General features: G+C 43.3%; 1 protein-coding gene across 1 annotated transcript in view; it reads left to right on the top strand.

Annotated features, from left to right (window-relative positions):
* The window catches only part of LOC126267614 (SCY1-like protein 2), a 966,784-nt gene that overhangs the window by 334,515 nt on the left and 607,159 nt on the right, over positions 1-25,110 (top strand). Inside the window, exon 5 of the mRNA XM_049972914.1 lies at positions 12,226-12,346. Coding sequence (XP_049828871.1) covers positions 12,226-12,346 — 121 coding nt within the window. The remainder of the gene's footprint in view (positions 1-12,225; positions 12,347-25,110) is intronic.

Here is a 25,110-nt window from a genome sequence, read left to right as displayed (position 1 = left end):
GCGGCGCATCTGAAGACTAAACAAGAATCTAAAGAACACCCAGCAATAAAAGAGATATATTCAGTACTGTATGCCGTTTTACCTAGGAAGGCTAAATAAAATCTTTTTTGCCGGAATTCTAGGCTGCGACGTCAGCAGCTTTCAACCAAGTGTATTTTCACGTCTCATGAGGAGACGGCGTAAAACTGAGAAGACCTAACGTGTAAAAATATTCGCTAACAACCGAAGTTAACTTAAAGTCCGTTGTAGGAGGGGTGGGAGTGTGCAACGACAGTGACACATCAGCATCTCTCTGTAATACCTGGAGGAATTTCTATCACAATTGGCAAAACCTATTACTTGCAATCTAGAAAAAATTTACTCGGGCTGTAAGATAACCCTGTCACCCCTATTGCTGAGGTTTTGGGGGGAAAACTTGTCACATAAAACCTTAAATCAGGAATGTCTGGGGCAATTTTACCCATATTTCGTATGCATACGACATTATTTGCGCAACAATGCTGTGGGAGTAAGGTATTCACATTACTGCCAGAGGTGGTTGGGGCTATGAGAAGGAGTGAAATGTAGAAACGGCCTGCTGGTATTTCTTTCGTCTACTTAGCTGCCTTCCATACTTTAGAAGTATGAAGCGCTTATGGCTTTCATTTGTATCATTCAGTGCATCAATCTTATCGTGTTTCGGGGAAGAGGTCATGCCACACGGCTCAATACCACAAATACATTTAACGTGCGGCATCAACATTTCTTTTTCCTGAAACGACAGTCAGTTACATGCAGAATTACGAATATTTTCAGAATTCATATGCAACTGCAGAACGAAATTCACTAGAAAAACTGATGAAATGCGTGTACAGATGTGTACTAAGCCTTTAGAAATAGTCGTGTTTATAAACAATTCAAAATTACGAATTTAATTGTGTTCGGAGTCAGTCCTGCCACAATATCAACATTGTGTCCGCCCGCCGTAGCTGAGTGACTCAGATTCGAATCCCGGCCTCGGCACAAATTTAGAAAAACACCACTGACACCAATTCTGTGTGATACCTTCTCGTCAACGGCAAGTGTACTACAAGACAGAAACTGCATCGCATCGCACCGGTGGTCTCACCCCTGTGCCTCAAGTGCAATGTCGATGATACAGATTCACATCGTTTTGAGTGTGGGCCAGCAGCAGCTGTCTGGACACTCGTACTGAAGATTGTGGCTTTCTACCTCCGAGTACCACCAGATCACTTTTCTCCTACCATGATGATATATCCCGACACGACCTACTTTCCACCGGCTAAGTGGCACGCCATCACAGGGATCAGTGGCATGGCTGTCAACTACCCCTTCCGGGACGACATCGTGGATCCGGCAGACTTTTGGACACGCCTCCAAGTACGTCACCACACCCTTCGCCGACATCGACACTATCGGGCCACTTTCGCGAACTATTTGCAGAGTATTTTCACCAACCCGGCTCAAAGCTGAAATCTCAACGAACCGTGCAGCCAATACTGTACGATGCCACGTTTCCCTTTAATGGTCAATGATAGAATGCATTTTGTTCTGATGGCGCGCCAAAGTTGAGTATTCCTACTTTATTTCACTTCTCTTTTCTCCTCTTTTAAGTTTTTTTTCCTTACATATGTTTATCCTTTGCACGCATAGCTCTCTATCTGCAGCTTATTTGTTTTCTTTCTCCTATGTCCACCCCCTCCCCCCCCCCCCCCAAAAAAATTGGGTTGCTGCTGATGGCAAGACTGTATACTCATTTATGTTAAAAATTAAAAAAATAAAAAAAGAAGCCCTGAGCGGAAATATAGGTACCTTTTATGTTACACGTTTTCAAAGGATATTGTGTTATTTTATGAAGAACGTCGTCTTTTATTTTCATACACAAGAGGTTTTTATTTGTTTTCTCATTACCTGCAACGTAAAAAAAATAATTATATAAAAAGTAAGAAAACAAGTTGGTAGAGCACTTGCCTGCAAAAACTAAACAAAAAGTGGTCAACGCGACAAAATGTCAATCCTAAGAGCCCGGGTTTGATTCCCGGCTGCGTTGTTGATTTTCTCATTGCACAAAAACGTGTAATCAGAATAATTGCTGGAGCCCACCCACGGTCATCCTGCAGACATCTATTTAAGGATCTAGGGATCCTCACAGTAACCTCACAGTATATATATATATTCCCTTATGAAATTTTTTGATAATAATCCAACCCAATTCAAAAGTAATAGCAGTGTGCATACCTATAACACCAGGAGAAAGGATGATCTTCACTATGCAGGGTTAAATCTGACTTTGGCATAGAAAGGGGTAAATTATGCTGCCACAAAAGTCTTTGGGCACCTACCAAACAGCATCAAAAGCCTGACAGATAGCCAACTAACATTTAAAAATAAATTAAAAGAATTTCTAGATGACAACTCCTTCTACTCATTGGCTGAATTTTTAGATATAAACTAAGAAAAAAAAAACTTAATCATTAGTGTCATGCAATATTTTGTGTAATGTAATTTCTTGTACAGACATCTTTTATTAACCTGACACGTTCCACATCATTACGAAGTGTCGTATTCATGATCTATGGAACAAGTATTAATCTAATCTAATCTAATCTAATCAGGGACTGAGCGCAAGTCGCCGAAGTGGCGTCAAATCGAAAGACTTGCACCCGGCGAACGGCCTACCCGACGGGAGGCCCTAGTCACACATCGAGATCGACATTGTGTTGCGAAGCTTTAATTTTTCTAAATCGGTAAGTATAGAAAAAAAAATCTCCCAAACATCAGTTGACATACTGAGAGCGAAATAAAAGCGGGAACAGAATAAATGTGTATGTAACGCAGGCCAGATTACGTGTCGTGTCGGTAGACGGGTACACAGATTGAGAGACAGTGTCTGTTAAGTGCCTGCTTTGACGACGTTCTCGGCTGCGGGAATTGACAGTGAAGTGGCCGCTGTGTGCAGGAGGGTCCTCTGCTGGAAGACAATGAGGCACAGTGGTTACCGCGGGGAGCTCTTCACGGCTGCAGAAACGCGAGCAGCGGGGCGCTGATTAACCCGGCCTAACTGCGGCTTTAATGGCGCGACGGGAACGCCCACCTACTTCTGGAGAGTCGTAGCTGCTTCCCCTGCCCGCCTCTGCCTTTTGGGGCTTAGGTCTTTCATTAACACCGCTGTGTCCCTTTCCAGTCGGTACCGCTATCCACTCTTAACGACACCGCGAGTTTTGCAGTTTTTTGTGGGTTGTTAGGTCTCAGTTAATACCTTACTTCCTCACAGCTGGAAAGTAGCCCATAAAGTGATGAAAGATCTTACTATCACGGAGAAGGATACGGCCAACATAAATCCAATATCACAAGGAGATTGGGAGACACATTGCAAGGGCTTACGGTACAGTGAAAAATGGGTAGTAGTAGACAATATCACAGACGAACCTTACTCGCGTAACCTTTTGGCATATAAAGAACTTGAAGAAACTTTATCAAGATTAAAGAATAGAAAGGTGGCCAGGAATGATGGAATGAATCTTTGAGTTTATAAAATATGGTGGTACAGATAAGAACGCTCCATCTACTTAATACGGGCATTTACCTAGTGTATCGATGCCTGCAGTATTCATCACTATTTTAAAAAAAGATAAACGGAATAATTGTGATAAGTATAGATGCATAAGCTTGATAAACACAGCCTCTATGATGTACGCTAAAATGACTGGCAAGGTACTTCAAGCGATAAGCGAAACAAGTCGCTTAGAACAACATAATGATTACAGGAAGAGAAAGGGATGCACAGGCGCGAATTTAATCCTAAAACGCATGCAACCTTTTTTAGATTACACGAAAGCCTTCAGTCCTGCAAACAGGCAGATACCACGGAGCATACTAGGGAAACAAAGTTACCGCAAACAAGTCATAAAGGTTGCGAGAGATATATACACAAACACTAAAATAATGACAACAAGAGCAAGAAGTTAAAATATGGCACCTGTGAGTCAAGATGTCTGACAATGGTGCATTTTATCACCGCAGTTATTTAATTTATACGTTAATGACGTCTTAAGAAAATGGAAACAAGAAATACATAGTGAGTTGCAAATATCATAGTATGAAACCATGAACAGCAGACGTTCAGTTTATTGTACTTGACGATGAAACTAAATTACAATATGCCATACATCAGTTGCACCTGTTGCGCAACGTATACAATGTGAAAATCTCAGTTAGTAACACAAAGGTAATGACATTTAAAGGAATTAACCAATGATTGTGTAGGTGTTAGAAAATTAACGTTGCATGGAGATAGGGAAGGGAATGGACCATAAGAGACTCGCAGCAAGGTTATTGACAGCGAGATTCAAACCCAGTGAATGTTCCTCTCTTACATTTCAAACAAAGGGACTTACGGTAGTCAGTATCGTTTTAGACACAACAGAGAAGTGAACCGGCAATGGGAAGGATAGGCGAAAGCCGAGCCTGAAGTGAGAGAATGGTTGATCACACAATGAATGTCTCCCCACTAGTTTTTTAAACGGAGGGACCATTCTCGGGACTGCATGTTGGTAGATACTGAATATAAAATTAATGATGTGTTTGATGACGAACAGTTCGATTTTTGGAAAGATAAAGGTACCGAGAGGCAACTCTGACGTTGCGGTTGATAATAGCAGCAAGGCTAGAGAAAAATCAAGACACGTTTCTAGGATTTGTCGACCTGGAAATAGCCTTCGGCAATGAAAAATGGTACAAGATGTTCGAAATTCAGAGAAAAATAGTGGTAAGTTGTAGGAAGAGACGGGTAATATGACAATATGTACAAGACCCGAGAGGGAACAGTAAGAGTGGACGATCAAGAACGAAGTGCTTAGATTAAAAAGGGTGTAAGACAGCGATATAGTCTTTCGGCCCTACTGTTCAATCTGCACGGCAAAGAAGCAATTATGTGAATAACGGAAAAATTCAGGAGTGGACTTAAAATTCGAGGTGAAAGGACATAAATGATACGAATCACTGACGACATTGATATCATGAGAGAAAATAAAGAAGAATTACATGATCTGCTGAATGGAATGAAAAAACTAACGAGTACAGAAAATGGACTTACAGTGAATCGAAGAAAGACGAAAGTAATAAGAAGCAGCAGGAGTGAGAAAAGCAAGAAACTTAACATCAGGATTGACAGTCATGAAGTAGATTAAGTAAAGGAATTCTACTACCTAGGCAGCAAAATATCGAATGACATCTTATGAAAATGGAAACAAGAAATGCATAGTGAGTTGCAAATATCACAGTATGAAACCAAGAACAGCAGACGATCAGTTTATTGTATTTGAAGATGAAAGTAAATTACAATATGCCATACATCAGTTGCACCTGTTGCGCAAAGTATACAATGTGAAAATCTCAGTTAATAACACAAGGGTAATAACATTTAAAGGAGTTAACCAATCGTATCGAAAATTGTTATCAATAATAGTCACTGAATGAGTTAACACTTTTGAAACTTTTGAATACTTTGGAAGCCACATAATTAACTATAGAGATAGAGGTAACAAGTTTCTTAAAATTCAATATATGTATGGTACTATTAACCCTAGTAATACCAACGCATTACCGACTACGCTTACTACTAAGGGTGGGAGGGGGGGGGGTGACTTTACGCCCACTACAAAAAAAAGAAATACAAAAGAAACAAATACCGTCAATTGTGTTTACGTTTAACGTTTACTAACAACATCAATTCGGAATAGGTACTAATTACAAGCATGGTACAGAACATGGAAATATCTTTTAGTACAATCTTAGCAACACGCATTTTCCGGAATATGTGTATAGAGGGTAGGGGTACTTCACGGCCACAACAAAAAAATTAAAAAGGCGCAGATGTCGTTAATTGTTGTTGACCATTATTCACAATATACTTTTTGGATATAAATAGATGCATAAGAAGGGTCCTGAACTTGAAAATATGAATATGACAAATGTTGATAAACGTCGCATTCACTACTATAAAGTAATACTTCAATTTTTAGGTTGCGTGTTAAATAACATTTACAACAATTAAGGAATCTGGTATAAGGCCCCTACAAAACACAAAATATGTTATTGAAAATTTTAAAACGTAAGTCAATTGAATAGATAACAATATTTTCAAAAGATGGGCATAAAGTACCGCTTCCAACCTACCCCGCTCCCTCCCTCCGTTGCGCGGATTAATAGAAAATTACAGCACGGAGATAGAGAAAAGAAGTTTAATAAAACTATGGCGTGATGTCTATGCTGTCCGGGGAGAGAAACCTCGGTTCTGACAAAGAGTAATATAATCAAATGAAAGTGTGCCCATGCGAAGACCGCTTGGCCTCGAACAAAATTTGAACGTGCTTTTCCTAACTGCCATCGCCATTTTGGGATTGGTAACAGAAGTGCTTTATGAAAGCCACGTAACTATCCAGATACCACTGTCTGATAGTCCAACCCTCTCACAACACGTTGATATTTTCAGAGATTCGAGGTTAGTCGATAAGCGGAGATATCCATGTTAACTATGTACTTGCTTACTACAGATGTAATCGACTGCTGATTTTAGTCATTCAGTTTGTAATTTTGACAGCTAAGATCGGAATTTAAGTGCCATCACCTCTTTGTTTATAGAAGCTAGATGTAATGGTTGTCGTGGCCTTGCCAATGTGACCACGAATCGTCCCGGGAAAGTTTATGATGTAGACTACTTCAAAATCGCTTGATACGGGCAAGTCATCAGGTCCAGATTGTATACCGATTAGGTTCCTTTCAGATTACGCTGATACTATAGCTCCCTACCCAGCACTCATATACAACCGCTAGCTCACCGATAGGTCTGTACCTACAGATTGGAAAATTGCGCAGGTCGCACCAGTGTTCAAGAAGGGTAGTACGAGTAATCCATTTAACTACAGACCTATATCATTGACGTCGGTTTGCAGTAGGGTTTTGAAGCATGTACTGTATTCAAACATTATGAATCACCTCGAAGGGAACGATCTATTGACACGTAATTAGCATGGCTTCAGAAAACATCGCTCTTGCGCAACGCAGCTAGCTCTTTATTCGCACGAAGTAATGGCCGCTATCGACAGGGGATCTCAAGTTGATTCCGTATTTCTAGATTTCCGGAAAGCTTTTGACACCGTTTCTCACAAGCGACTTCTAATCAAGCTGCGGAGCTATGGGGTATCGTCTCAGTTGTGCGACTGGATTCGTGATTTCCAGTCAGGAAGGTCGCAGTTCGTAGTAATAGACGGCAAATCATCGAGTAAAACTGAAGTGATATCAGGTGTTCCCCAGGGAAGCGTCCTGGGACCTCTGCTGTTCCTGATCTATATAAATGACCTGGGTGATAATCTGAGCAGTTCTCTTAGATTGTTCGCAGATGATGCTGTAATTTACCGTCTAGTAAGGTCATCCGAAGACCAGTATCAGTTGCAAAGCGATTTAGAAAAGATTGCTGTATGGTGTGTCAGGTGGCAGTTGACGATAAATAACGAAAAGTGTGAGATGATCCACATGAGTTCCAAAAGAAATCCGTTGGAATGCTGTAATTTACCGTCTAGTAAGGTCATCCGAAGACCAGTATCAGTTGCAAAGCGATTTAGAAAAGATTGCTGTATGGTGTGTCAGGTGGCAGTTGACGATAAATAACGAAAAGTGTGAGATGATCCACATGAGTTCCAAAAGAAATCCGTTGGAATTCGATTACTCGATAAATAGTACAATTCTCAAGGCTGTCAATTCAACTAAGTACCTGGGTGTTAAAATTACGAACAACTTCAGTTGGAAGGACCACATAGATAATATTGTCGGGAAGGCGAGCCAAAGGTTGCGTTTCATTGGCAGGACACTTAGAAGATGCAACAAGTCCACTAAAGAGACAGCTTACACTACACTCGTTCGTCCTCTGTTAGAATATTGCTGCGCGGTGTAGGATCCTTACCAGGTGGGATTGACGGAGGACATCGAAAGGGTGCAAAAAAGGGCAGCTCGTTTTGTATTATCACGTTATATGGGAGAGAGTGTGGCAGATATGATACACGAGTTGGGATGGAAGTCATTACAGCATAGACGTTTTTCGTCGCGGCGAGACCTTTTTACGAAATTTCAGTCATCAACTATCTCTTCCGAATGCGAAAATATTTTGTTGAGCCCAGCCTACATAGGTAGGAATGATCATCAAAATAAAATAAGATAAATCAGAGCTCGAACAGAAAGGTTTAGGTGTTCGTTTTTCCCACTCGCTGTTCGGGAGTGGAATAGTAGAGAGATAGTAAGATTGTGGTTCGATGAACCCTCTGCCAAGCACTTAAATGTGAATTGCAGAGTAGTCATGTAGATGTAGATGTAGAACTATGCAACAATGTAATTGTGATGGTACTACTGGATCGCTTGCAAGGCGATCTACGACCTAGAAGATGTTCACCATGTCTCACTACATAAAAGAACGTTTACTATAAAAATAATCAATAGAATGTTCACGCAGTGGCTGACACTGCATGGAATTCCAGTGTACCGTCAGGGTCACTGAGCGGGCACGTGAATGGTAGGCAAGTTGCCACCTCAGTCAAGGTGTGGCCTGACATTCCATAAACAAATAATATAATACGTTGAATTACATACTTCAATATATTAATCACCATAGCCAGCACAATAACAATTCGGTTACCTGTACGTTTAATGTCGCCAGTAGTATCAGAAGCATGCCAACATTGGGTAGTCACCTCTGTACTACCTGGATGAAGAGTACTGCTCCCGGAGCATGTGTACATATTATGCCTTCTCTATAGATGCCTGCGTCAGCAGCGATTAGGTTAGGCAAAAGGTTGAATTGTACCCCCTGGTTCGTGTCATATAACTTGACTGAATTCATCACTTGCGCGTCATGTTTGATGGGCCGTTACCGAGTATGCCACGTTAAATTCACCATGGAAAGACTGTACTAAAACCTCTGGTGAGACGAGAGATCAGACTACATGTTTCATTTCGTTTATGCCCTTGGCTGCTATTTTAGTTTCCTTTGTACTGGTTCATGAGTGGCTGTCGTTAAGTGATCCTGCAGGTGTTAGAAAATTAACGTTGCATGGAAATAGAGAAGGGAATGAGCCATAAGAGATTCACAGTAAGGTTGTTGCCTGCGAGATTCAAACTCAGTGAATGTTCCCTTCTTACATTTCAAACAGAGGGACTTTCGGAAGTCAGTGTCGTTTTAGACACGACAGAGAAGTGAACCGGCAATGGGAAGGATAGGCGAAAGCTAAGCCTGAAGCGAGAGAGCGGTTGATCACCCAATGAATCTCTGCCCACTAGTTTTTTAAACGGAGGGACCATTCTCGGGGCTGCATAGTGGTAGATACTGAATATAAAATTAATGATGTGTTTGATGACGAACCGTTTGACTTTACGAAAGATAAAGGCACCGAGAGGCAACACTGACGCGGTTGATAATGGAAGCAAGGCTAAAAAAAATCAAGACACGTTCATAGTATTTGTCGACCTGGAAATAGCCTTCGGCAATGTAAAATGGTGCAAGATGTTCGAAATTCAGATAAAAATAGGGGTAAGCTATAGGGAGAGACGGGTAATATACAATATGTACAACAGCCGAGAGGGAACAGTAAGAGCGGACGATCAAGAACGAAGTGCTTAGATTAAAAAGGGTGTAAGACAGCGATATAGTCTTTCGGCCCTACTGTTCAATCTGTAAAGCGAAGAAGCAATTATGTGAATAAAGGAATTATTCAGCATTGGAATTAAAAGTCAAGGTGAAAGGACATCAATGACACGATTCACTAACGATATTGATCTCCTGAGAGAAAATAAAGAATTAGATGATCTGCTGAATGGAATGAAAAAAAGTAATGAGTACAGAAAATGCGTTGACAATGAATCTAAGAAAGACGAAAGTAATAAGAAGAGGCAGGAGTGAGAACAGCGAGAAACTTAACATCAGGACTGACAGTCATGAAGTAGATTAAGTAAAGGATTTCTACTACCTATGCAGCAAAATATCAAATGACGGACGGAGTAAGGAGGACATCAAATGCAGACTAGCAGTGGCAAAAAAAAAGCATTCCTGGCGAAGAGCAGTCTACTAGTATCAAACATAGGTCTTAATTTGAAGAAGAAATTTCTGAGAATGCACATCTGGAGGACAGCATGGTTTGTGGGAAAACCAGAAGAGAATCGAAGCATCTGAGATTGTAATAGATTCAGCAAATAATTGAGGACGTAAGTTTGTAAGTGCTAGAGATTGGCACAGGAGAGGAATTCGTGGCAGGCCGCATCAAACTGATGACTCGAAAAAAAAAAAATACATTGACATATCAGAAGACCTGCTCGGACAAGAATTTAAAAGTTATAACAAGAACGAGAGATTCTGGTTGGTCATTTTTAAACTCAACGTATCTCTCGCACCATCCCTAAGGTCTTTCCGCCAGCGGAGGTGTTTCCAATCATTTCAGAACTGAGTCAGTCAGCGGACGTGGTCTTCTGCGGATTTCTGTCTGATCTCTGGAGAAACGTATCAGACTGTGTTGGTTTTGTAACGTTTTCTACTGTCTTTACTTTAGGGACGCGTGTTACATTGTTATCACCTTTCACAATGATTTTTGAATTAAATAAGTCTTCCGTAGACTCTCATTTCCGCGTTAGGTAGTGCTATTTCCTGCTTAGTCAACTATGTTAGTAGTGAGCGATAATGAATAGAAAGGCATATTTATTCATTTGTAGCTGTGAATAATGCCAGAGAGTAATACATTACTGGCCATTAAAATTGCTACACCAAGAAGAAATGCAGATGATAAACGGGTATTCATTGGACAAATATATTATATTAGAACTGACATGTGATTACATTTTCACGCAATTTCGGTGCACAGATCCTGAGCAATCAGTACACAGAACAACCGCCTATGCCTTTGATACGCCTGGACATTAAGTCAAACATAAATTGGATGGCGTTTACAGGTATAGCTGCCCATGCAGCTTCAACTCGATACCACAGTTCATCAAGAGTAGTGAATGGCATATTCTGACGAGCCAGTTGCTCAGCCACCATTGACCAGACGTTTTCAGTTGAGAATGTGCTGGCTAGAGCACCAGTCGAACACTTTCTGTATCGAGAAAGGCCCGTACAGGACCTGCATTATCCTGCTGAAATTTAGGGTTTCGCAAGGATCGAATGAAGGGTAGAGACACGGGTCGTAACACATCTGAAATGTAACTAATGTCCATTGTTCAAAGTGCCGTCAGTGCGAACAAGAGGTGACCGAAACGTGTAACCAATAGCACCCCATACCATCACGGCGGGTGATACGCCATACGCCAGTATGGCGATGACGAGTACACGCTTCCAATGTGCGTTAACCGCGATGTCGCCAAACATGGATGCGACCATCATGATGTTAACAGAACCTAGATTCATCTGAAAAAATGACTTTTTGCTATTCGTGCACCCAGGTTCGTCGTTGAGTAAACCGTCGCAGACGCTCCTGTCTGTGATGCAGCGTCAAGGGTAATCGGAGCCATGGTCTCCGAGCTGATAGGCCATGCTGCTGCAAACGTCATCGAACAGTTCGTGCACATAGTTGTTGTCTTGCAAACGTCCCCATCTGATGACTCACCGCGTGGCTGCACGATCCGTTACAGACATGCGGATAAGATGCCTGTCATCTCGACTGCTAGTGATACGAGGCCGTTGGGATCGAACACGGCGTTCCGTATTGCCCTCCTGAACCCACCGATTCCGTATTCTGCCAACAGCCATTGGATCTCGACCAACACGAGCAGCAATGTCGCGATACTATAAAACGCAATCGCGATAGGCTACAATCCGACTTTATCAAAGTCGGAAACGTGGTGGTACGCATTTCTCCTCCTTACACAAGGCATCACAGCAACGTTTTACCAAGCAACGCAGGTCACCTGCTGTTTGTGTTTGAGAAATCGGTTTGAAACTTTCCTCGTGTCAGCACGCTGTCGGTGTCGCCACCGGCGCCATCCTTGTGTGAATGCACTGAAAAGCTAATCATTTGCATATCACAGAATCTTCTTCCTGTCGGTTAAATTTCGCGTCTGTAGCACGTCATCGTTGTGGTGTAGCAATTTTAATGACCAGCAGTGTAGTTGATTATGTCTCAAGACAGCCTCTCGCCCGCCTAAATGTCAGAGCTCCAGTAATGTTGTCGTTGTTGTGTTGTGCCGCAGATCACGGAGGCGCTGTCGTTCCTGCACTACTCGGGACACGTGCTGCACCGCAACGTCTGCCCCTCCAGCATCCTCGTCACCAAGAAGGGCACCTGGAAGCTGGGCGGCCTCGAGTTCACCGGTGAGTACCGCCCACTTGTCTTCCGCTCCGAGGCCGCGTCTCGACGGCGGGTGACGGGTCGTCTCAACTTCAGCACAGAGGCCGATGGTGCCTCTGCCTTCCACTTACAGTCATTTGTTTGCCGACTTGCCTGCGAAGGTTTCGGGATTAATGAACAATGGGATACAACCCGTCGGTTTTGAGCAATGACGTCGGAAGTTACCGGAGAGGATGTACTGCACAGATTTAACAGCAAAGACGAATGTTGAGATACAAAGGAATGCAGGAGACAGAAAACAGATGGTATACATCTATCACGTACATTTATACACTCCTGGAAATTGAAATAAGAACACCGTGAATTCATTGTCCCAGGAAGGGGAAACTTTATTGACACATTCCTGGGATCAGATACATCACATGATCACACTGACAGAACAACAGGCACATAGACATAGACACAGGCAACAGAGCATGCACAATGTCGGCACTAGTACAGTGTATATCCACCTTTCGCAGCAATGCAGGCTGCTATTCTCCCATGGAGACGATCGTAGAGATGCTGGATGTAGTCCTGTGGAACGGCTTGCCATGCCATTTCCACCTGGCGCCTCAGTTGGACCAGCGTTCGTGCTGGACGTGCAGACCGCGTGAGACGACGCTTCATCCAGTCCCAAACATGCTCAACAGAGGACAGATCCGGAGATCTTGCTGGCCAGGGTAGTTGACTTACACCTTCTAGAGCACGTTGGGTGGCACAGGATACATGCGGACGTGCATTGTCCTGTTGGAACAGCCAGTTCCCTTGCCGGTCTAGGAATGGTACAACGATGGGTTCGATGACGGTTTGGATGTACCGTGCACTATTCAGTGTCCCCTCGGCGATCACCAGAGGTGTACGGCCAGTGTAGGAGATCGCTCCCCACACCATGATGCCGGGTGTTGGCCCTGTGTGCCTCGGTCGTATGCAGTCCTGATTGTGGCGCTCACCTGCACAGCGCCAAACACGCATACGACCATCATTGGCACCAAGGTAGAAGCGACTCTCATCGCTGAAGACGACACGTCTCCATTCGTCCCTCCATTCACGCCTGTCGCGACACCACTGGAGGCGGGCTGCACGATGTTGGGGCGTGAGCGGAAGACGGCCTAACGGTGTGCGGGACCGTAGCCCAGCTTCATGGAGACGGTTGCGAATGGTCCTCGCCGATACCCCAGGAGCAACAGTGTCCCTAATTTTCTGGGAAGTGGCGGTGCGGTCCCCTACGGCACTGCGTAGGATCCTACGGTCTTGGCGTGCATCGGTGCGTCGCTGCGGTCCGGTCCCAGGTCGACGGGCACGTGCACCTTCCGCCGACCACTGGCGACAACATCGATGTACTGTGGAGACCTCACGCCCCACGTGTTGAGCAATTCGGCGGTACGTCCACCCGGCCTCCGGCATGCCCACTATACGCCCTCGCTCAAAGTCCGTCAACTGCACATACGGTTCACGTCCACGCTGTCGCGGCATGCTACGAGTGTTAAAGACTGCGATGGAGCTCCGTATGCCACGGCAAACTGGCTGACACTGACGGCGGCGGTGCACAAATGCTGCGCAGCTAACGCCATTCGACGGCCAACACCGCGGTTCCTGGTGTGTCCGCTGTGCCGTGCGTGTGATCATTGCTTGTACAGCCCTCTCGCAGTGTCCAGAGCAAGTATGGTGGGTCTGACACACCGGTGTCAATGTGTTCTTTTTTCCATTTCCAGGAGTGTATTTCCAATATACTGCTAACTATATCGCTACTTTGAGTCCTAGTATCGTATTTTTCAACTGACCTATATAGCTCAACTGAAGAATGGGATACTGGTGCTTAGAAACGTTAGCATAGAATACGTCAGTTGACATACATGAATTGTATCCCGAACTTCAGTTGATCTGTGTAGGTTAACTGCAGCGCGGGATACAAATTTAACGTATGCCCACTTCTTCACCTTTGCGAGCACTAGTATCCTATTCTTCAGTTCACCTACATACGAGGGTAATCCCAAAAGTAAGGCCTCTTATTTTTTTGTAAGTGCATAGACCTGTTTATTTCTACAATGGTTCCCAGCTTGAACATTTTCCTATTTTTTGACATAATCCCCATTTCTGTCGAGGCATTTTTGTAGACGCTGTGGCAGTTTTTGTATGTCCTTGTCATACCAGCTCGCCGCCATGTCGTTTAGAAACTTATGAAGCTCTTCTTTCACCTCGTCGTCGGAGCTGAATAGCTTTCCGGCCAAATGTTCTTTTAACCTAGGGAATAGGTGATAGTCACTGGGCGCCAAGTCAAGACTATAGGGTGGGTGGGTGATTATGTTCCACTGAAACTGTAGCAGGAAAGCAACGGTTTGGCGAGCGATGTGTGGGCGAGCGTTGTCACGCAGAATGTGTACGCCCTTGTTCACCATTCCTCTCCTCCGGTTCTGATTTACCCGTTTTCAGAGTCTCACAGTACCTTTCTGAGTTAATTGTGGTCCCAGTGGACATAAAGTCGACCAACAATACCCCTTTCCGATCTCAAAACCGGTTGTCATGACCCTACCGGCAGACTGTGTTTGTTTGAATTTCCGCGGCTTTGGCGACAGATGATGCCACCACTGGCGTGATTGTTGTTTGGTCTCAGGTGTAAAGTAGTGGTATGCCCAGGTTTCGTAACCCGCGACAAGTGAGTCCAGAAAGATGTCCTGTTCGGCTGCAGGGCGGTGAAGAAATGCGCGGGAAGCATCAACTCCTTGCCGCATATGGTCCTCAGTCAGCATGCGTGGCACCCATCTTGCGTACATCAACCGGTAGTTCAATGTTTCCGTTAAAATTCTGTGAGCGATGCTTCGGGAAACCTCATGAACCAACATGCAGAGTTCATCCAGGGTGATCCGCCGATCTTCACGCATGCTTTTCTCAAACTTCAACACTGTCTCCTCCCGCTCCTTTGTTCGTCGTGAATTTCGGTCCGACCAGCTACAACTCTCTGCACCACTTACGAACATTTTTCACAACCATGCACGACTCACCATACACTCCCGTCAGCTGGCGATGGATTTCAATCAGCGCAGTGCCCTTTGCGTTCAAATACCGTATAACTGCGCGCAATTCGCCCTTGGCGGTAACATCCAACGGGAGCTCCATTCTCAACGGCTGCCAAGCCAGGACTGAGCGCCTCAATGCGGCGTGCGCATGTTTACACCCAGCGGGTGAAGCACTCTTCATAACAGCGTGACCAACTGCCACACAAACAGAGTTCTGTACATACAAAAAAATTGGAGACCTTACTTTTGGGATTACCCTCCTAGTTCAACTGAAGTACGAGATACAAATTTTACAAGTGTTGCTTTTTTCGCCTTCGCTACTACTAGCATCCTGTTCTTCGACTGCACCAGTATCGGCTGAAAAATGTCGTAGTAATACTGGTCCTAGAGAAGGCGTAGTACAGTTGACGAACTCTGCTTCAAGTCTTCCACAGTCATAGGTATAGATAAATCCACACCTACAAACGAAAATCAAAAACTAAGAATTGCCTAGGACGAAAAACAATTCTTCTATAATATCTCAAATTCACTAAGAATGAACTCAAGTACCGAACGAATTGCAACGAACAGATGATTCGATTAATACAAGTGACAAAAGCCGTGCACAGTGTCTCGCCTTGTCTTTCAAATACACATTCATTTATTTGAGCTTGGGATGATGACGCGTCGCCGCAGAAGATAACCGATTTATTATCTATGGCTCGCAAATATAGACATCAGTATCTGTGAGTAAAATATGACGTCATTGGCCAAAAGCAACAGGTTGTAACGCATTCTGCAGTTGTCGCAAGGTTTACGCGCCGTATCACTCCGAGGAGACGAACGGTGCTACACACTGGGTTTTACCCACTGACAGCCCGCCCATTTGTGTGGAACTAAAGAACCAATTTAAAAAAAATGCACCACCCGCATCACCATCACACCATTATTGGCATCAGTGATTCTGTTTTAACTGCACTATAAAACAATTTAAAATGTTCCAAAAACCATAAAAATCCTTCACCAGAGAGTGTTTTAAGAAAGGTTGTTTACTTTCATCTGGTTTCCATATATTTCAATATTTCTGTCAAATATGTAGAACCATTTCTGAAAATTGATTACATCCGCTGCTAGCCCGCCTGTTCGTGCGCAATCGAAATACGAATGATACTGGGAAAATATGTTGTTGTTGTTGTTGTTGTGGTCTTCAGTCCTGAAACTGGTTTGATGCAGCTCTCCATGCTACTCTATCCTATGCAAGTTCCTTCATCTCCCAGTACCTCTTGCAGCCTACATCCTTCCGAATCTGCTTAGTGTATTCATCTCTTCGTCTCCGTCTACGCTTTTCACCCTCCACGCTGCCCTCCAGTACTAAATTGGTTATTCCTTGATGCCTCAGAATATGTCCTACCAACCGATCCCTTCTTCTAGTCAACATGTGCCACAAACTCCTGCCCAATTCTATTCAATACATCCTTGTTAGTTATGTGATCTACCCACTTCATCTTCAGCATTCTTCTGTAGCACCACATTTCGAAAGCTTCTATTCTCTTCTTGTCTAAACTATTTATCGTTCATGTTTCGCTTCCTTACATGGCCACACTCCATACAAATACTGTCAGAAACGACTTCCTGACACTTAAACATATACTCGATGTTAACAAATTTTTCTTCTTCAGAAACCCTTTCCTTGCTATTGCCAGTCTACATTTTATATCCTCTCTACTTTGACCATCATCAGTTATTTTGCTCCCCAAATAGCAAAACTCCTTTACTACTTTAAGTGTCTCATTTCCTAATCTAATTCCCTCAGTATCACCCGACTTAATTCGACTACATTCCATTATCCTCGTTTTGCTTTTGTTGATGTTCATCTTATACCCTCCTTTCAAGACACTGTCCATTTCGTTCAACTGCTCTGACAGAATTACAATGCCATCGGCGAACCTCAAAGTTTTTATTTCTTCTCCATGGATTTTAATCCCTACTTCAAATCTTTCTTTTGTTTCCTTTACTGCTTGCTCAATATACAGATTTAATAGCATCGGGGAGAGGCTACAACCCTGTCTCACTCAATTTCCAACCACTGCTTCCCTTTCATGCCCCTCGACTCTTATAACTGCCATCTGGTTTCTGTACAAATTGTAAATAGCCTTTCACTCCCTGTATTTTACCCCTGCCACCTTCAGAATTTGAAAGAGAGTATTCCAGTCAACATTGCCAAAATCTTTCTCTAAGTCTACAAATGCTAGAAACATAGGTTTGTCTTTCCTTAATTTAGTTTCTAAGACAAGTCGTAGGGTCAGTATTGCCTCACGTGTTCCAATATTTCTACGCAATCCAAACTGATCTTCCCCGAGATCGGCTTCTACCAGTTTTTCCATTCGTCTGTAAAGAATTCGCGTTAGTATTTTGCAGCTGTGCCTTATTAAACTGATTGTGCGGTAATTTTCACGTCAACACCTACTTTCTTTGGGATTGGAATTATTATATTCTTCTTGAAGTATGAGGGAATTTCGCCTGTCTCATACGTCTTGCTCACCTGTAAAGCTACAATAATTACGAAGTGTGGCCTGAAAATTAATTTCCAGAAGACGGGATATCTATATTGTGAAGATCACTAGAATAACTTGGGGACCGGTGGATATCAAATTAAAGGGTGTAAAGAGTTTAAGTATCTCGGTAGTATTCTATCACGTGATGTAAGATAGGACAGAGATATCTAACAGCGGACCTGGCAGAGAAGGGCGTCTATTCAAAAATTAAACTCTGTAATTTAGTCCTCAAAGATGTGTTGAAAGTGTAAAATGCGACTATACAAAACCAGCGTCGAATAAATAATAAGTTATGAAAGTCAGTGTTGGCAACACACGAAAATAAATATCGAGTAATTTCGTGGGAAATAATATCTAGATATGGCCATTCAATAACTTTATTTTTCTGTGGTTCATTTTTGTCTGTGGTTAAAGCTATTTAATCTATGGGACTGACATGTGTTTAATTGGTTTTATTTCTGAATAATGTGTCCACTAAGTTTTTAGGATAACCATTACTTATAGCCACATTTCGGGAAAGATCTATTTCTTTCTCAATTATTTATTTTTTTAGCGGTTAATATCAACACTACAGTATTATACTCCAGCTGCAGAAACAATAACAACGTTTATTGTGACACATACCACGGAAATCAGAACCGTTTTTGCAATAAGGAATTTCCAAAATTAACTGTGAAGAGAGCCCAAAAAGGAAAACTTAGTACATGATGTAAGAACACACGACAGTAAGGGACAATAACCAATCCACATTTGCTGCACACTTGAAAGACACCAATTACAAAATAAACACCTAATACAGATGGATCACTTCGAATATTGCATAAGTTACAGAAACAAAAAAATCATGGATGTAATGGACAAAATTGTAATTTATATCCAGCTAAAAGATCAGTCGGACAGAGTTGTAAATAGGCAAAAAGACCTGCGAAATGGGAAATTCCTAAACAATTTTTGCAGTTTTACGACGAAGCATTACAGAACCATAGAATGTAAAATGATTGCTATACTCATTAACAAATATGATTGTGATGCAAAAGATCACGCTACCGTAAAGCAGTTTTTACTCGAGTCCCGTAATTTTCACTACTGTTTCACTAGAGTACTACGATTGATTTTATATATGACATCTTTGTATCAACTAGTCAAAAATGACGTCCTCCCACAGCTAAAGAACAAATATTTACAAGTTATTTTAAAGAAATTGCATACAGTCATATTTACACCAATAATTAAATATAATTGAGAACGAAAGCATATGCAGGTTAATTAACAAATTTCTGTAAAATTAATTATTATCTTCCTAGTGTTAAGTACATTAAAATACGCATCGTTTATATAAGAGCTTTGCAACAACTGCTCCTAAAGTAGCGTAAAATCTCTGTAATGTATTTTTGAGTCTATCATGGAGTCAGAGGAGCAACGACGTACATGGCATAATTCACTACTAAAAATCATCCATGAAGTAAGCCATAATTCTCCTGGCATAACTACAGATATTACTTGTTCGCAAATCAAAAACAAAAGTGTCTGAAATTAATGCAATGTATAATGCTACCGTTTTAGACACTTGAAAATGGCATAAGGCCGAAATTGTAAAATCACACATGAAATAAAGAGAATGGCAGCCGAAAGCATCACGAAATCATTCAAAAAATTCATCGAAGCCGCAGACCCTATCGCACTGAAAATTACAATATCCTTTTAAGAAACGAGCGGGCCGGGTGTTCGTCCCTTGGTCGGCCTGGAACGCAGGAGGTCAGCCACAGAGTGTCTGGAGACGAGAAGTAGTCCTCCTCTGGAGGCAGATACCGTTATGCCACTGCAAGTCCCTGGACTGTAATACACTCCTGGAAATGGAAAAAAGAACACATTGACACCGGTGTGTCAGACCCACCATACTTGCTCCGGACACTGCGAGGGGGCTGTACAAGCAATGATCACACGCACGGCACAGCGGACACACCAGGAACCGCGGTGTTGGCCGTCGAATGGCGCTAGCTGCTCAGCATTTGTGCACCGCCGCCGTCAGTGTCAGCCAGTTTGCCATGGCATACGGATCTCCATCGCAGTCTTTAACACTGGTAGCATGCCGCGACAGCGTGGACGTGAACCGTATGTGCAGTTGACGGACTTTGAGCGAGGGCGTATAGTGGGCATGCGGGAGGCCGGGTGGGCGTACCGCCGAATTGCTCAACACGTGGGGCGTGAGGTCTCCACAGTACATCGATGTTGTCGCCAGTGGTCGGCGGAAGGTGCACGTGCCCGTCGACCTGGGACCGGATGCACGGATGCACGCCAAGACCGTAGGATCCTACTCAGTGCCGTAGGGGACCGCACCGCCACTTCCCAGCAAATTAGGGACACTGTTGCTCCTGCGCTATGCGCGAGGACCATTCGCAACCGTCTCCATGAAGCTGGGCTACGGTCCCGCACACCGTTAGGCCGTCTTCCGCTCACTCCCCAACATCGTGCAGCCCTCCTCCAGTGTTGTCGCGACAGGCGTGAATGGAGGGACGAATGGAGACGTGTGGTCTTCAGCGATGAGAGTCGCTTCTGCCTTGGTGCCAATGATGGTCGTATGGGTGTTCGGCGCCTTGCAAGTGAGCGCCACAATCAGGACTGCATACGACCGACGCACACAGGGCCAACACCCGGCATCATGGTGTGGGGAGCGATCTCCTACACTGGCCGTACACCTCTGGTGATCGTCGAAGGGACACTGAATAGTGCACGGTACATCCAAACCGTCATCGAACCCATCGTTCTACCTGGCCAGCAAGATCTCCGGGTCTGTCCCCCATTGAGCATGTTTGGGACTGGATGAAGCGTCGTCTCACGCGGTCTGCACGTCCAGCACGAACGCAGGTCCAACTGAGGCGCCAGGTGGAAATGGCATGGCAAGCCGTTCAACAGGACTACATCCAGCATCTCTACGATCGTCTCCATGGGAGAATAGCAGCCTGCATTGCTGCGAAAGGTGGATATCACTGTACTAGTGCCGACATTGTGCATGCTCTGTTGGCTGTGTCTATGTGCCTGTGGTTCTGTCAGTGTGATCATGTGATGTATCTGACCCCAGGAATGTGTCAATAAAGTTTCCCCTTCCTGGGACAATGAATTCACGGTGTTCTTATTTCAATTTCCAGGAGTGTATTTCGTTACGAAATCACTTCCCTGTTCACAGATTCAAGAATGGTCCACCATGGCATTGCTCCACCGCTCAGAGAAAATTAGTTGTCTTTCTCTCCAGATCTTGTCATCCAGTCTGTGCTATACAGGCAGTTTTACCGGACGCTGTCCTTAGATGTGATGCGTTCTACAAATGAGTGGAACACGGACGGCAGCCGAAGCCAGTCTCCTTCGTGTAAGAGGTGTTCTGTAAGCCAAGAATGGGAAATTTATACGGGGTTCCCCTGCAGTCATATAACTAAAGCGAAGTTCTCGCTGGCCACAGTTTCTGTAAAAGTGGGGAGTTAGGTTTAGAGGGGGAGAATTTTAGGGAATTCTCGTGAGAAAGCCTCTCACTGTCCACACGTTATGGCGGGAACTCTTTTTTATGCCACCCTCACGGCTGTCCTCAGTCAGTATTGACTGGTGCGGTCGGGCAAACCCTGTCTGAGTTCTGAGTAAGTGTTACATTTTGCATTTGCGCTACTCACTTTCTGAGCAGCTCACAATACAAGGGATTGCTTCACAACTTGAGTTGCCTGATTAATTGTATTATTGCGCAAGTCTTGGACTCTGTTACTTTCCATTTGTGAGCTGCATAGCTCCCAATCCGTCTTCCAGATAAACGAGTCTTCCTGTACGTACATAAACAAACTGAATAACAATCGATTTTTGTGTTCAGTGTTTCAGACGGCTGTGTGAAACTCTGGGAATGTGAAATGTTACGCTGACCCAGAAAACTAATTAAGAGTTGAACACGCCTTTAACATCTAATCTATAATTTACTGTGCACAACTTTAATAGAGACCACCAATTATTTATGAGGGAACAACTGGGTGACGGATGAAAATATTGCTCAATTTGAGTATTTTTTTCTCCCTACTGGAATGTAGTAGTCAGATGGGGTTTGCAACAATGAATAAACCATACATTGAAGCTTTTATTAGTATTTTCGTACTGAAAAATATTAATATGTTCACTGCGTAATTGGGATATTCCCGGGGCAACACTGAAAAGAAGTAGATCGATGACTGTCGCTGTAACTCCATTTGTGGTCATCTGAAACGTGAAATTACCATATTACACTGCTCCTTATAGATGTAATTTTAGTTCACCGTAGGGATTTTTTTTTAAATGGGTGAAACTATAGATATTTGAAATAAAGAACATTTTTCGAACGCTCATTTTTGGTGGAAAGAAAATACGAAATATCGACATAAAAAAATTTTGCTAGAGTGAATTGAAGAGAACTGTTTGTTGCAAGGGAGACAATAAATCCTTTAGAATCGGAGGAAAATTGTTGCGTGGGCAACGACAGCCATGCCGAAAAAGAATGTTTTGAGAAAAACGCGTTAAAAGTTTGCCAAGTATTTATCATATAAAAAAGAGGGACAGAGCTTAAAACTTATGCGATATCATCGATGTCTGGTAAATAATACCTATCGCCCCAGCTAGTGGATGACCGCTTTCTGCTACTTTGATCTGATAAGCTCTCGTTTTGCTCTTCAAAGCCCATTTCGTCGCTGAGTGCATCGCCGTTGGCTTTTCTGTCTTCACAGAAACGTCGCATTTCATCGCCTTTCCGGTTCATTTTTTGGCGATTTGAATGTGAAAAATACGAGACAAATCTGATTTTCACTTTACGCCCAACAATAAAAACATTCGTCTCTGAATGACGCCGGCTGATGCTAACTCAGCCATGAAACAGCTGACTGAGCGTCTACCAGAGTGCCAACACGAGAAAACTGAAAGTCTACTACGTATTCGAGACACTGATAAACACTTGCACCATTAGAAGCAGCCCTTGACATTTAATAGTTTTTTCATAATGCACGGCTACAGTCATAATATGTTTCTTTAAAGTCAGTACCCCATTAGACTGCTGTTTATTATTGTATGAAACAAAACAGTAGGCTCTGCCATAAATATTGATTCTTAGACAATGTGTCTAATAGTGGATTTTATATATGACAGTATGCCATCTTAGGCATTGTATAACACTTAAAACAGTTGATAGTGGCACTTCGAAGCCGAAATCATGTTTGTATAAGTGTATATGTAACACTGTAAATAAACAAGAGTCTAATGACGGTACTGACTTTAAAGGAGCCCTAAATATCTCACGGACGCAACGAAGGGGGCGTGACCATAGAACCGGTTCTCTGATGCCAATGCGTGCTGTGCACGTTCGGCTTCATACGCTCACAGAATCGTTACTTTTTGGAGTTAGCTCATAATATTTTGGCAAATAATTCTTCAATGTATATACATTCGAAAAGGTCGATTTTTTTTCTACCGATACTCTGTCCTTCCCCGTTAAGGCTCTAGCTGTAGATCCTTAAGTGGACGTTCGCACAGATAAATTATTTAATATGAATGGAAGGTGTTTAAAAGAATCTTTTGACTGACATGGGAATTTGTTGAATTAAAAATATAATTATTGCAGGCAGGTCATGAATGAATATGAGAAGTTTCACGTACTCTTTATGCAAACAGTAACTAGTGGACTTTGTTGATTTGCAGCGGTACTTGAACCAATAAGAAATGTGGCTTACTGACGCTAGAGGTGGCCTGAAGGTTATCTTAGAATCTTGTTAACTCTCACGAAAAACAGTGTCTGACACTCATACATTCACTACAGCAATGTTGAACCTGAGACAGCTGATGACACTGTTTCCCACAGGTGCAGACCGAGAAATGCTGTGTGTTGCCAGTGCTGCTAATAATGCTACCTGTAATTATTCACCTTCAGTCGAGGAGAAGGCTGCTGTCTTGCGAATGGCTCTGTGACAGGGTGGCACTACCGTTGTAACAACTCTGGACTCTGCTTCTCTACCAGGAGGCATGCCGCTGTCCCTCTGCAATGTACACGGCTAATATGCGCAAGATACGCACATCTCCGTTTCGTTCCAGCCACTCCCCAATGTATTCAAGCTCAGTCTTATGCCCTTATATAACTCCCCAGTAAAAAGGACGTGACCACCAATAGTGAAAATGAATACATGGCTGCCCAATAGTTAAGTTCCATCGAGCACACAAAATCCTGCGAAGACTGTGTATTGCGATAAAACGCCAACAGTATTAGAACATTACAACATCCCCTTATACTAACAAAAAAAAAAAAAGGTCGCTTCAGCTCCGTCTCCGCGACAACACTGACACATAAACACATTTACCAATGTCGCAGTTCCGTGCCCAGCAGCTAGCTCACTCAAGAGATCCTCTGAAATTAATCAGGTAGTCATGAGGCTAGGCCATTATTTCCTGCAAGCCATGTTTGTTTCAAGAAAACGTCAGATTGTTGCCTTCAAAGGGCTCTCTGCAAAACGTGAGGAAGCGTCGCTGTTCTGCCGTTAGGGTCTACATCTACATCCATACTCCGCTAGCCACCTGACGGTGTGTGTCGGAGAGTACTTTCCCTCTATCGGTTCTCCCTTCTATTGCAGTCTCGTACCGTTCGTAGAAAGAAAGATTGTCGGTATGCGTCTGTATGGACTCTAATCTCTCTGATTTTATCCTCATGGTCTCTTCGCGAGATATACGTAGGAGGGAGGAATATACTGCTTGACTCCTCGGTGAAGGTATGTTCTCGAAAATTCAACAAAAGCCGTTACCGAGCTACTGAGCGTCTCTCCTGCAGAGCCTTCCACTGGAGTTTATGTATCACCTCCGTAACGCTTTCGCGATTACTAAATAATCGTGTAACGAAGCGCACTGCTCTCCGTTGGATCTTCTCTATCTCTTCTATCAACCCTATCTGGTACGGATCCCACACTAGTGAGCAATATTCAAGCAGTGGGAGAACAAGTGTACTGTAACCCACTTCCTTTGTTTTCGGATTGTATTTCCTTAGGAGTCTTCCAGTGAAGCTCAGTCTGGCATCTGCTTTACCGACGATCCCGACGATCAACTTTACATGATCATTCCGTTTTAAATCACTCCTAAAGCCTACTCCAAGATAATTTACAGAATCAACTGCTTTCAGTTGCTGACCTCCTATATTGTAGTTAAATGATGAATGATTTTGCT

The sequence above is a fragment of the Schistocerca gregaria genome, chromosome 4 (assembly GCF_023897955.1).
Source record: "Schistocerca gregaria isolate iqSchGreg1 chromosome 4, iqSchGreg1.2, whole genome shotgun sequence".
Classification (NCBI taxonomy): domain Eukaryota; kingdom Metazoa; phylum Arthropoda; class Insecta; order Orthoptera; family Acrididae; genus Schistocerca; species Schistocerca gregaria.
Note: the sequence above shows the minus strand (reverse complement) of the source record. Positions and strands in the feature narration are given on the sequence as shown.